Source organism: Hypanus sabinus, chromosome 19 (genome assembly GCF_030144855.1).
Source record: "Hypanus sabinus isolate sHypSab1 chromosome 19, sHypSab1.hap1, whole genome shotgun sequence".
NCBI classification, from domain to species: domain Eukaryota; kingdom Metazoa; phylum Chordata; class Chondrichthyes; order Myliobatiformes; family Dasyatidae; genus Hypanus; species Hypanus sabinus.
Genome location: NC_082724.1, coordinates 72361866 through 72376421, shown reverse-complemented (window position 1 = coordinate 72376421; position 14556 = coordinate 72361866). Strand labels below are relative to the sequence as shown.

The window sequence follows — 14556 nt, the reverse complement described above, 5'->3', positions numbered from 1 at the left end:
GTAAACAGTCGATGTTTCAGGCTGAGACCCTTCATCAGGACTAGAGAAAAAAAGATGAGGAGTTAGAGAAAGGAGGTGAGTGGAGGCGAGGAAGGAACACAAGGTGATTGGTGAAACCGGGAAGGGTGGTGGAAGGAAAGAGCTGGGAAGTTGATTGGTGAAAAAGATCCGAGGCTGGTCTAACAGGAGAGGGCAGAAGGCCATGGAGAAAAGAAAAGGGGAGGAGCACCAGAGGGGGGTTGATGGGCAGGCGAGGAGATGAGTAAGAGAGGGGAAAGGGGAGGAGCACCAGAGGGGGGTGATGGGCAGGTGAGGAGATGAGTAAGAGAGGGGAAAGGGGAGGAGCACCAGAGGGGGTTGATGGGCAGGCGAGGAGATGAGTAAGAGAGGGGAAAGGGGAGGAGCACCAGAGGGGGTTGATGGGCAGGCGAGGAGATGAGTAAGAGAGGGGAAAGGGGAGGAGCACCAGAGGGGGTTGATGGGCAGGTGAGGAGATAAGTAAGAGAGGGGAAAGGGGAGGAGCACCAGAGGGGGGTGATGGGCAGGTGAGGAGATGAGTAAGAGAGGGGAAAGGGGAGGAGCACCAGAGGGGGTTGATGGGCAGGTGAGGAGATAAATAAGAGAGGGAAAAGGGGATGAGGAATTTGAGAGGGGGGTCATTACCCAAGTTTTAGAAATTGATGTTCATGCCATCACAAACAAGAGAAAATCTGCAGGTGCTGGAAATCCAAGAATCCAATATTTTGTCCATAATGCTGCCTGGCCTGCTGAGTTCTTCCAGTATTTTGTATGTGTTTCCTGGAATATAAAGTGTTGTTCCTTCAACCTAAGTGTGGCCTCAACACAACAGTGGAAGAGGCCGGGGATAGACATGTGGAAATGGGAATGGGTGGCCACTGGGAAGTCCTGCTTTTTCTGGTGGACCGAGCATAGATGCTTGGCACAGCAGACTCCCAATCTACGTCAGGTCTCGCCGATATGCTGGAGGCCACACTGGACATGGTAGATGACCCCAACAGGCTCACGGGTGAGGTGTCGCCTCACCTGGAAGGACTGGTTGGGGCCCTGAATGGTGGTGAGGGAGGAGGTGTAGCACTTGTTCCACTGCAAGGATAAGTGCCAAGAGGGAGATCAGTGGGGAGGGACAGATGGATAAGGGAGTCATGTAGGGAGTGATCCCTGACAGGGAAAGATGTGCCTAGCGGTTGGAGATGGCAGAAGTTGTGGAGAATTACACAGAGGCTGATGGGGGGTGGTTGATGGCATGAACATCGGTTTCTTGAACTTCCGGTAATGGATCCTCACGCCTTTCGCCATCCCCCACCCCTTCTCCCTCTCTCACTATCTCCTTACTTGCCCATTGCCTCCCTCTGGGGCACCTCCCCCTTTTCTTCTTCCATGGCCTTCTGTCCTCTCCTACTAGACCCCCCATTCTCCAGCCCTGTATCTCTTTCAACGATCAACTTCCCAGCTCTTTGCTTCACCATCCCCCACCCAGTTTCATCTATCACCTAGTGTTTCTCCCTCCCCTCCCGCCAGCTTTTAAACCTACTCCTCATCTTTTTTTCTCCAGTCTCGGCCCAAAATGTCGACTGTACTCTTTTCCATAGACGCTGCCTGGCCTGCTGAGTTCCTCCAGCGTTTTGTGTGTGCTGCTCAGATTTACAGCATCTGCAGATTTTCTCTTGTCTCCTTGCATGTAGGACATATTTAACTTGTATCAAGAATGGAAAAAAGGGAAAATGTTTCATTGATAATTTCACACACTTCATTTACAATTTCTTTACTTCTAATAAAATTAGTAAACAGGAATAAACAGATCCCAACAATTAGAGTTTGAAAATTAAACTTTGAATTATATTAAATCCTATTTTCATAAATGAGTACTCTAGTGTATAAGTTGCACTGATGAGCAAGACTTCTCCCACCAACCCATCTCCAGTCTCCTTTCAGATCTTTCCAAAACTCCCCGGAAAGCAGCCTTTTGTTGTTTTACAGCGGATTCTCCTAAAGGACATTCCCATGGAGGAAATTGTCCCCTTGGGATCTTTTCATTTTCTTCGTTTGATCTCTTTTAGTTATTATGTATTTCCCCAGTGCCTAGCAGGGTTTATCTGTCCTGATCTCTAATCCTTTCGACCGTTGCAATCATAACATTGTACCGTCAGATGGAACCCATATCCAGGCATTTAGGGCTTTCACTGTGGAACATTTGACATACAGAGGAATATGACTTTTTAAAGGAAATGTGTGATCCTTTTGCTGATGGAGAGCCATGCAGTGAAGTGGTATGTTGTGCTATCAATTACTTATACTTACTGCAAAATGGGAACTGTTGTGACAGTACAAACCACACTGTACCGCATGAAGAAAGGAAGGAATGGTTTGTGGACAACAAAATTATGGAGGCTGATGTTAAGCTGCAAGGAAATGAACTTCAGTGTATTATATGTTTGATAATAACTGTGACTTTGACTTTAAAGTTTAACCAAGTACACCTTGGTTCACTGATAGTGGTCCCTTTAGTCCATAAGTGGGTTGGTGTGTGTTGTGTGCACCCGTTACCATAATATCTATAGCAACAAGGAGGCTTTTAGATTTTCATACTGAGAAAAGGGAAGCTGTATCTTCTGGAGTCTGTGGGGAAATGCTGGCCAATGGGTATTTGTGACTTCAGGCTTTCTGTTGTGTAGTCAGAGACCCTAATGTGGTCAGCTGTCCACTATTGTCTCTCTGACTCTCAACATGGGCACCCGAGTTTGCCAACTTCAACCTGGTGCTGTGAATCTTTGACATAGAGTAGAAAGGTTAGAATGTGGTTAGTTTAAATGCTTTCAATTGCTTAGAAGGTTGCTTCTTTTAGAAAGAGGAATAAATTGGGCAGCACGGTACTGTAACGGTTAGTGTGGCACTTTTACAGTTCCGTTCGTGGCAGTTCAGTCCCAGCCTGAGCCCGCCCCATGCAACGAGTGGCCTCTCACTTCCCGCAGTCCAAAAACACACTGAGTGGGTTCATCGGTCATTGTAAATTGCCTCTTGATTAGGGTAGGGTTAATTTGGGGTTGTCGGGGGTTTCTGGGCTGTGTGACTCGAAGGGCCTATTCCACAGTATCGCTAAATAAAATAAATGTTTATTAGATGGGGATCTATGATGATGTCAGAGCTTTCAGACCCTCTGTAAGCTATCGTACTGATACAAAATATAATGTTGGATTTGGAAAAGCACTAGCTGGTTAATAAGGAGGAGGAAAGGGGTTGTTGCTTAGCTCACTCATGTTGGACCATTTTGTGACGAATTACCTTATGTGTTTGGATTAATTGACCACTGAGCTTACAGCATTGCCAGTCCTCCCCAGGCTGAGCTGGCCTTGCTGCCCTCGAGAACTGAATAACCTTCTGGGAGTAGGTTCTCCTGCCTCACTCACCATGGCGATGGCCTCACTGCCACGTAGACCCTCCTTGAGTGAGGGCTGCCCTGACAGTGGCAGATTCTTAAGTAAGTTCGCAGTGTAACTGTTTCGCTGATGCAATATCGGGCTGTAACATTAGTGATGTTGGCAAATTGAGTGATTCATTTCTCAGTAGTTTTTACTTTCACTGACACCATCGTTGCCAAGCACTGCAATGTTCGAAAGCCCTTTGCACGGAGTCCAGCTCCTTGGTGTCCGTGACAGTAGTGGTCTGGACCGGATGCTCTTCCTGTTGATCAGCCTTTCTGCTTGAGGGGAGTAACTGTTCTTGAGTCCTTTGGTCCTGGTGTGGATACTACGCAGCCTTTTCCCCGACGGCAGTGGGCCAACAGCTCAGGAGCAGGCAGTGTGGCACCTTTCTGTAGATACGGCCTTGATGGTGGACAAGCTGGTGCCAGTAATGCATTGGGCAGTTTTGACTACCTGATGTGGAGTTTTCCAGTGCAGTTTCCGCGCCCCGCAGTGATACAGCTCGTCAGGCTGCTCTCTGCTGCACGTGACTGTCAACGTGCACAGTCCAGCTCTCCTTGCAATGTGCCAGTCAAGTCTGAGGACTTCTGGCAGTGAAAATCCAAGTCTGTTTATATATCAAAATAAGCATTACTCATAATAAAAATATTTACAAGAATAAAATCTGCAACCCCTTTCCATCCTAACATCCATAGTCAGTGCATTAAGTAGTTCCTTAAATAGGACTGTTGCCGCTCTTGTGGCTCCCTGTAGTGGTACACCACTACAATAATTGAGGGTTTCCTCATCCATAGCAGCCCCTCCTGACCAGTAGTGGACAAACTCTATATTCAGGTCCTTCCTCACGGAGAGCTTGCACCAAGTTTCAGTGCATCCCCTCAGCAGGTACTCCTGCAGCCAAGGATAACCAGCTTTCAGACAATGATAATTCCCCATAGAGCCTTTGTTACAGTTACACCGAGCTTCGGAACACACTCAGCTAAAGCACTTCACAGTGAAGCTGAATCCCTGACACCTCATTCTGGAGAGGAAAACTAATTGTACTGCTCAAGGACGTGCTGCCCAGGGATTGCTCCACAGTTTCTTCTTATTAAGGAAGAGCGTTGTACTCACCCGTGGAATCGGTGGAATGTGTGGGATTTCTCAGGTCCTCTGGTTTTCTCCCACAGCCCAACGATAAATCGGTTTGTAAGTTAATTGGACATTGTAAATGATCTTGTGATTAAGCTAGGGTTAGATCGGAATATGCTGAGGACCTACTCTGAGTTGTATCTCGAACTAAAATGAGGTAAGCCAAGGCTAAATTGTGCAGGTGTCACTGTCACTGTGTTCCCTGTATTTGTCTCTTTCAGTGTGTCTGGCGGAGAACTGTTTGACAGGATTGTGGACAAAGGCTTCTACACTGAGAAAGATGCCAGCATGTTGATCCAGCAAATCTTGGACGCTGTCACATATCTGCATGAACTGGGCATCGTGCACAGAGACCTGAAGGTATGTGGGCAGTGACCTGGAAGTCCTGTCACACACTCCCACTCATCTGAGGCATTTATGAGGAATTTCCTCATTCCAAGTACAGCTGTAGTTATACACATATTTAGAGGGGGACGCACTGCAGTGAGTGGCGGAGGGATTGCAATGCATTTGCAATCACATGGTAATCTTCTAGGATGAAAACAGACCCTTTGGAACGTCGTATCATACTGATTCACCCGTGCTCATCCCATTTTAGCTGCAGCCTTCTTTGCCTTGGCAATTAAGGTGCTGATCTGGACGATAATGAATGTTGTAGAAAGTCTCAGGCGGTGTGTTCCACCTCCCGGCTGGAAAACAACTCTCGCTCCTTACCTTAAACCTATGATCTCTTGTTAAAGATACCCTTGCTACTTTCTGCCCTATCATAAAGCTTCTTGTAATTTTGTAGTTTTTTTTTGAGTGGTGTGATATTGGCGGTAATTCAAGAAACGTGAAAGCTGACTTATACGTAAAGACCCATTTAATTTTTTTAAAATTTGGAGATACAGCATGGAACAGGCCTTTCCAGCCCAGCGAGCCATCCGTTTAACTCCAGCCTAATCACAGGACAATTGACAATGATCACTGAACTGTGGGAGGAAACTGGAACACCCAGATGAAATCCACGCGTTCACAGGAAGACTACAAGCTACTTACTGCTGGCACCAGAATCAAACTCTGAACTCTGATACTCCGAGTTATATTAGTGTCATGCTAATTGCTATGTGATGCCCTGACATTCATAGGCCTTGACTTCCTGAATTCCGCCAGAACGAGCAGGATCTCCCAGTGGCCACCCATTTTAATTCCACTTCCCATTCCCATATGTCTATCCATGGCCTCCTCTAGTGTTGTGATGAGGCCACACTTAGGTTGTATTCCTTGTACACCTTGTATTCTGTTTGGGTAGTCTCCAACCTGATGGCATGAACATTGATTTCTTTAACTGCTGGTAATGCTCACATTTCCCATCCCCTTTCCCTCTCTCACCTTTTCTCCTTGCCTGCCCATTGCCTCCCTCTGGTGCTCCCCCCCCCCTTTTCTTTCATCCATGGCATTCTGTCCCTTTCACCAATCAACTTTCTAGCTCCTTACTTCATCCCTCACCCCCCCTTCAGGTTTCACCTATCACCATGTGGTTCCCTCTCCCTCCCCCACTTTTTAAATCTACTCAGCTATTTTTCTCCAGTCCTGCCAAAAGTTTTGGCCCAAAACATCAACTGTACCCTTTTCCATAGATGCTGCCTGAACTGCTGAGTTCCTCCAGCATTTTGTGTGTGTTGCCCTTGACTTACCTACTATGTACTTGTAACGTAGGGTCTTCCAGATTAAATGACCAATCTTAATCTTCATTTGTTATTGTCTCTCAGCCAGAGAATCTGCTCTACTACAGTGTTGACGAAGATTCCAAGATAATGATCAGTGATTTTGGTCTGTCTAAAATTGAGGGAACTGGAAGTGTGATGTCAACAGCATGTGGGACTCCAGGATATGTAGGTGAGTCTACAGGAAACAACAGGTTGAATGGGGGAACCCATGTCATCTATCTCACCAGAGGGACCAAGAATGAAATGATGCCTGGAAGGCTGAAAATGAGTAGCAGCAACAAGAGGAGACATTGACACTATGGACGGTTTCCACAGATGGGGAAGACATAGGTACATAACAGTTGGTACTTGAGAATTGACTGAAGAGGTCCCTGGTACCTTCTGTTTGGAAGTAAAAGTGGAGTTAAGAATTTGTGATAGCAGGGGTGGAGTAGGTGTGTGTTATCAGAGTTTCCCAAATCTTAACCAATTGCTCTCATTTTATTTAAAATCACTGGAGTTTAGAAAAATGAGGGTGGATCTCATTGAAACCTATCAGATATTGAAAAGCCTAAACAGAATGGATGTGGAGAGAATGTTTCCTATGATGGGTGAGCAGAGGGGAGAGCCTCAGGATACAAGGACACCCCTTTAGAACAGAGATGGGGAGGAATTTCTTTAGCCAGAGGGTGGTGAATTTGTGGAATTCATTTGCTAAAGATGGCTGGGGAGGCCAAGTGATTGGGTGTATTTAAAGCAGAAGTTGATAGGTTCTTGATTAGTCAGGGTGCCAAAGATTACAGGGAGAAGACAGGAGGATGGGACTGAGAGGGATAATAAATCAGCCAAGGTGGCTTGGTGGGGCAGACTCATTGGGCCAAAAGGCCTAATTCTGTTCCAATGTCTTATGGTCTAAAAAAGTACTTCCCAACACCCCCCAAAGCACCTTCGTATTTTCCAATGCCCCTCTTGGGCTCAATATACTTTCCGGCACCCCCATAGTATAAAAACATGTCTACCATATGACAAGGGAAATGGGCGAGCTGCTTGATCTTGGAGAGAATTTTGATTTGCACTACTGTTTCTGCAACTGGTTGCTGTAGAGTATCTGTCTTATGCTAAACCCATTCATCTGTTGACTTGTCTCCTCAGCTCCAGAGGTCCTGGCCCAGAAACCCTACAGTAAAGCAGTCGATTGCTGGTCCATAGGAGTGATCTCCTACATTTTGTAAGTTATGTTCAAGTGTTCCTGTGTTTGACAAGGGGCAAGTGGGTGGTATAATTAAAATCTATTAGTAATGAATTGCAGTGGGTTCTGTTGGGAGTGACCAAGGTTTGAATGTCCCCTACATGTACTGTCTTCAGACCATGAAGGTCTGGTATGAAAGGTAGAAATATTGTTTCCAGATTGAAGTACTAATTGTACTAAGAGTGACTTCAAGTACGTCTCTGTGAAGCGAGGAGCTGGTAAGATGTGGGTGTTCTTGTTGAGAGCATATATAGAAACTTCCTACGTTCAGCCTAACAATAAGGGGTATTCAGTATTGACATCTGTGCCACACTGAGTGAATGATCCTGCAAAATAATCACATTTAATTTAAATTTGTTCAAAACTGTCAGACTGTGTGAGGAAGAGGTGAGAAATGCCCTTCTCTTTGCTGTTCTGCCTTGAGAATAAAGAAATCCTTGCATTTACGCAGCATTTTGCATGCGTCCTTCAGAATGTGCCAAAGCGTATTACAGATAAAGTGTTTCTGAAAGTGCAAACACCGGTGTGGTGTAGGAAAAGCTCTCACTATGCACCATGTGATAAAGACTGGATGATCAGTTTTAGTGAAGTGAAATGGGGAACAATATGGTAAGGACATTAAATCTTGCTATCATTGGTGTGACATTTGCTTTTATGCTTTCTCTTCTACAGACTGTGTGGTTATCCACCATTCTACGATGAAAATGATGCAAAGCTCTTTGAGCAGATCTTAAAGGCTGAATATGAGTTTGATTCTCCATACTGGGATGATATTTCTGACTCCGGTACAACTCCATTTCCTTGTTACATTGGTACACTGACATTCTGAGGTCCCTGCAATGGCTCTCCTCAGAATGGGTTCCCATCTGCAATCATGGCCTGACTGACCCATTTGCAGGAATATTACTTTTGTTTTTAAGGAGGCATTTAATTGAAGTGTGTCTCCTTGTGAGAGGAATAGTCCAGGAGACATTTTTATCCCACATGTGTGTGAAAGAAAGTCGACTTTAAATCAAAGAATTCTGGAAAGACTCAGTAGATGAGGTAGCGCCTGTTGAGAGAGAAACTGGTTAACATTTCAGTTTTGTGACCTTACATCAAAGCGGTTCAGCCTGTTCAGATAGGTGACTGAGCTAAAGTTTTTGCAGTCCTTGTCTCTTTGCTGGGGCTGCCTGGCATGATGAACATTACCACAACTTGCTTTAATTTTAAATCTCAAAAGTGTGTTATTTTGCTTTGCTTGGGTTAATTGTGCTTGAGAATTTTTTGAAACCACAGACTTAGCTCCAGAGCCCTTGAGAGAAAAGCTAGGAGTATTTAGAAGAAGTCGTCTCCAACCATGATACAAATATTAACCACTCCTGTGCTTTTCTGAAAATTGTAAATTGGTAGTTGCGTTACTATTTGTTCCAGTGTACAAAGCCATTTGCATCTGTGAATGGTCCTGTTCTTTGTTGTGAATTCTCATGCTTTTCCCATCTGTGTACATTCCTCACTGCCTTGGAAGAGCAGTCATTATAATCACTGACCCATCCCTCCCCAGATATTCCCCATTCTCCCCTCTCCCATTGGGCAGAAGATACCTGCTACCACCAGGCTCAAGGACGACATCTATTCTGTTGTCAGAAGATCCCCTGGGACCATAGACCTCGCAGTCTACCTGGATATGGCCTTTCACTTTATTGTCTGCCTGCACTCAACTTCCTTTGTAATACTTCATTGCACAGATTTCCCTTGGACTACCTTAATGCACCGTTGTAGGGAGCTGACCTTTTTGGATGGTGTATAGGACAAAGTTTTCCACTGTATCACAGTGCAAATGACAATAAAAAACTGTTCTGTCTAATCTTTCCCAGCAGCTCAAACCCTCCAGTCCAGGGAACTTTCCTTATCTTCCGTTCCCCACTCTGCTCCCTGCCGCCCCCTTATCTGAGCTGTTCTTCTCACCTGCCTATCAGCCCCCACCCCGTGTCTCTCCTCCTCCCCTTTCTCACATAGTCCACTCTCCTGCCCTATCAAATTCCTTCTGACTTCTTCCCCATTCCTTTCCTGTCCTGATGAAGGGCCTGGGCCTGAAACGTCGACTGTTTGTTCATTTCCGGAGTTCCTCCAGCATTTTGTGTGTGTTGCCCTGGACATGCAGCATCTCCTGTATGTGTGCTACTGATCAGATGATTTATTGAAGTGGATCCTTCACCTGTACTCAGGGGACCATCCCACAGCAAGGACGCAACAGCCTTAGAAGGACAGCACTTTAGAACAGAGATGAGGAGGAATTTCTTTAGCCACAGACAGAAACTGTGGAATTCACTACCACAGGTGACTGTGGAGGCCAAATCATCAGATATATTTAAAGTGGAGGTTGATAAGTTCTTGATCAGTAGGTCAGAGTTTAAGGGGGGAAGGCAGGAGAATGGAATTGAGAGGGAAAATAAATTAGTCATGATAGAATGGTGGAACAGACTCAATTGGCTGAATGGCCTTTGTTTTATGGTCTAACAATGCAGCACTGCATTGTCACCATCCATCACACGCTCAGACCCCTGGAACGGGACTTAAACTCACAATTACTAGCCACAGCTGACGTGTTAATAAGGAACACGAGATTCTGCGAATGCTGGATGCAGACAAATTGCTGGAGCAACTCAGCAGTTCAGGCAGCGTCGATGGAGATGAATAAACAGTCAAAGTTTCTGACTGAGACCCTTCCTCAGGGTGAAAAGGAAGGGGAAAGATGCAGAATGGAAAGGTGAGGGGAGGAGAAGAAGGTCATAGGTGAGGCAAGCCTGTTTTTTTTGTCAGGGTTTATGTGTGGCTAAGTAGCAAGCTATTAAGAACTGTGGATGTCTTGATTTTTCACTGTTTCCATTAAAGTTTTGTTTGATTTCACTTTCAGCCAAAGATTTTATTCAGCATCTCATGGAGAAGGACCCTAATAAACGTTACACGTGTGACCAAGCTTTACAGCACCCCTGGTAAGACTAGAACTGAGTTCTCTACACCTTTCAAAAGCTCACTAATACGTTTCTGCGTTCAAATCAAGCTAGTGGTGGAGAACGCTGATTACATTTTGCCTGGAGGCCTGTCCACGTGTCTGAGCAGGTGGTTGTTTTGTGTGTTCTGGCACGTTGCATCTGTGCTGTCCTGTTGAGCATTGTGGGCATGCTGTGTGGGCACCGGAGAGTAGGGTGACGCTTGTGGCCTGCCCCCAGCATAATCTTAGGCTGTGTTGGTGGTTAATGCAAACGCTGTATTTTACTAACAAGAGAAAATCTGCAGATGCTGAAAATCCACGCAACACACTCAAATGCTGGAGGAACTCAGCAGGCCAGGCAGCGTCGATGGGAAAGAGTACCGACTCCTGCCGAAGGTCTTGGTCTGAAACGTAAACTGAATGCTTTTCTGTAGACGCTGCCCGGCCTTCTGAGCTCCCCCAGCATTTTGTGTGTGTGATGACGCGTTATGTTTTGATGAATATATCTTAGTTTGAATGTTGTTGTGAGAAAGGACCAAAAACTGGGACCTGGGCCTGAGTTCAAATGACACTGATATGAGCGGGCCAGGTTTCCCATTTATTTCCAGTCTGTTTCCTTCTGTTCTGTTACAGAGTTCTGCCCGGCAATAGTAATTTGCTCTCTGATGCCAGTTTCCCTCTTGTCCTGCAGGATTGCTGGTGATACCGCCTTAGATAAAAACATCCATGAGTCGGTTAGTGAGCAAATGAGGAAGAACTTTGCAAAGAGTAAATGGAAGGTAGGTACCTTGAAACAAAGGTGCATTTAGAGCTAGTGCCATGGCTTGCCAATTTGCAAACTGTTCTGTATACTAAGACTAGAGGACATGGGTTTAAGGGAAGAGGGGAATGAGGCAGACAACTTGTTTGGCATGGATGATCTGAGGTGTAGGACCCAGTGTTGAGCCAAGCCAATTAAATTCGTAATCAAATGGACCTGTTTCTCTGCTGTATGACTCTAAGAGTATTTATTTGGTGAGATTTGATCCCAAGTGGTAAATTGGTAAGTTACGGTCACATGTAGCAATGCATTGTGAAAACCTGTTTTGCACAGCATGAATACAAGCTGTAACAACAGTATGCTGAGGCAGCAGAGAGAACAACTAACCAAATGCAGAGTGAAAACGTTACAGTTGCAAAGAAAGTCCAATGTGGGCAGAATCAGGTGTAGGGCCAAAATGAGGCAGATTGTGAGGTCAGGAGACCATCTTATTGAACTAAGGTACTCCTCAGTAGCCCGGTAACTGCAGGATAGAAGCCTTCCCCAAGCTCGGTGGTGCAAGTTTTCAAGCTTTTGTATTTTCTGCCCAATGGGAGGGGCTGTTTATCATACTGGGGCTTTACTGAGGTGTGAGAAGTGTAAACAGAGAGCGTGAAGGGAGGTTGGTTTTCGAGTTGTGCTGAGATGTGTCCACAGCTCTCTGCATTTTCATGCGGTCACTGGCAGAGCAGTTCCTACACCGAGCCGAGATGTACCAGGATAAAACTTCTATTGATAAAAATTTGCGAGAGTCAAAGGGGACATTTCTTTAGCCTCCTGAGAAAGTAGAGATGCTGGTGGGCTTCCTTGGGTATGTTGTCTATGTAGCTGGACCAGATGGCCACAGAGCTGATGGTGATGTTCACTCTCAAGAACGTGAAGCTCTCAACCCTTTCAATCTCTGCACAGTTGATATAAACAGGAGTGTGTGTACTGCCCCTAAACTCAATGGCCAGCTGTTTTACTGACAGTGTGGGAAAGGTTGTTGTTATGACACCATGTTTCTCTAGCTCCTTCCTGTAGTCCAAAAATGATATTTGAGATAAGGCCCACTATTGTGATATCATCTGCAGTCTTCGGTATGGAGTTAGCAGAATCTGGCCACACAGTACTGATCATACAGGAGGTAGAGTTGGGGATGGAGAATATAGCCTTGTGGAGCAGTAGTATTGAGAATAATCTTTGCAAAGATGCCCCTGCCGGTCCTTGCGTTTCCTGTTAACCGTTTTCAATTGCAGCAAAAATGCAACTAAAAATGATTGGAAATTAGAAATCTGTATATGAGAAAGGAACCATTTAGAAAAAAATTGTAATTGTACCACCATCTTAATAAGCAAAATATAGATAGGAAACATTCTTTCTCTTGAATTCTGACTCAGGCCATGGAGGTGTTCCCACTGTTATCGGTGAGGAGTTTGTCCATTCTCCCTTGGACAGTCTGGGTTTCCTCCAGGTGCTCTGATTTCCTCCCACAGTCTGAAGATGTACCAGTTGGTTGGTGAATTGATCATTGTAAATTGACCTTGATTAGACTGGGGCTAGATTGGGGTTGCTGACTGGCACAGCTTGAAAGGCAGGAAGGGACTCTTCCATACTGTATCTCAATAAATCAACAAACGGCGTAGAATAGAATGGAGTCCTCATTTTAAAAGCAGCTATCCCAAAGTACTAAGACATTTTAAAATCTATATAAGGTAGTACGGTAGGGTAGTGGGTAGCTCGGAGATCAGTGTCAATTACTGGTGTCCTCTGTAAGCAGATCTGTATGTTGCATCTCCATCTGGTCTGGGACAGTGGAGCATCAGACTGGAAGTTCCTACAAAGGACTGTGAGAACAGCTGAGAGGATCATAGGGTTCTCCCTACCATCCATCGGGGACAATTATCAGGAGCGTTGCATGAGCAGGGCCCTTAGTATATTAAGGATCCCACCCATCCACCCAGCATCCTCCTTGACTTTCTACCATCAGGTAGGAGATAATGATGCATAACAACAAGAATGGTCAGTATGAGAAATAGTTTCTTCCCTCAGGCTATTAGGCTTCTGAACTCTCAGCCACATCGTATTTGAACTATCGCTGGCAAATCTGTCCCATACCTTATGATATTTAATATTAATGCACTTCAGTTTGTTATTTGTGTGACTTAGTTTGTTGTGAATGAAGCACAGAAGGTAAAGTCATGACATGAGGATTGCTTTCCCCGGAATGATGCTGATTGGAACTAAGAAGCAGAAATTGGATAGGCATTTGAAGGAAAATAATTGTCAGGACCGCAGGAAGATCAGAGGGAATGGGCTTGACTCAGTTGTTCTACCAGAGGCCAGCATGAATTCAATTGACCAAGTGAGTGTAGGCCTCCGTTAGTCTCGATAGACCATGATTTGCACCTTGGAAAGTTTCCAGGGTGCAAGCCTGGGCAGGTTTTTTTAATGGAAGACTGGCAGTTGCCCAAGCTGCAAGTCTCCCCTCTCCGCGCCACCAATGTTGTCCAAGGGAAGGGCACTAGTTGACCAAACTTTAGCAGTTATATAAACTCCATGACCAATGAGATTCGGAACATTTGACTTCATGGCACGACAGCACAAAAGGAAAATTTGTGTCTGCTTTTATCTCCTTCTCCTAACTTTCATTAGTAACTCTCGGATTTTTCCACCATCTTCCGACAGCAAGCTTTTAACGCCACAGCCGTTATACGTCACATGAGGAAACTTCATCTGGGCACCAGCCAAGAGGGGTCAGTGCAGAACACACCAACCAGTCCATGTGATGGGACTCTTCTGGTACCAGGAGGGAATTCAAAAAATGGTACGAGTCTGAGCTTTTTTTTAACATGTGAAATGTACCACTGCAGATTGCTTTAAATGGGTGACACAGTGCTGCAATTCGCTGCTCTTGTGACCCAGGTTCTGACCTCTGGCACTGTCTGTGTGCAATAAGTTCTTCCTCTTCCCATTCTGTGACTTCTCCAACTCCATTTATGCGGTAATGGCAATGGAATTGGAATTGCTTTATTATTGTCACCTGTACTGAGAAACAGTGAAAAGCTTGTCTTACATACGGATCAGATCAAAACACAGTGCATTGACCTGTAGCCAACCAAGAACAACTATTTTTCTAGTGAAATGAGTGTGCCGAACCCACTGCAGATCAGCCAAAAACCCGAGTAATCACATTGTCAAGTTCACCGGTGACACGACAGTGCAGGGGTTCACCACCAACAACGACGAGATGGCCTACAGCAAGGAGGTGGGATAGCTCGAGGCCTGGTGCCGAG

At 45.3% G+C, this 14556-nt stretch overlaps 1 protein-coding gene across 2 annotated transcripts in view; it reads left to right on the top strand.

Moving 5' to 3' along the window:
* The window catches only part of LOC132378048 (calcium/calmodulin-dependent protein kinase type 1-like), a 236646-nt gene that overhangs the window by 210074 nt on the left and 12016 nt on the right, over positions 1 to 14556 (top strand). For both annotated transcript variants that reach the window (XM_059944697.1, XM_059944696.1), the window contains exons 5-11: positions 4793 to 4931; positions 6323 to 6449; positions 7412 to 7487; positions 8181 to 8293; positions 10405 to 10483; positions 11174 to 11261; positions 13949 to 14087. In XM_059944697.1, coding sequence (XP_059800680.1) covers positions 4793 to 4931; positions 6323 to 6449; positions 7412 to 7487; positions 8181 to 8293; positions 10405 to 10483; positions 11174 to 11261; positions 13949 to 14087 — 761 coding nt within the window. The remainder of the gene's footprint in view (positions 1 to 4792; positions 4932 to 6322; positions 6450 to 7411; positions 7488 to 8180; positions 8294 to 10404; positions 10484 to 11173; positions 11262 to 13948; positions 14088 to 14556) is intronic.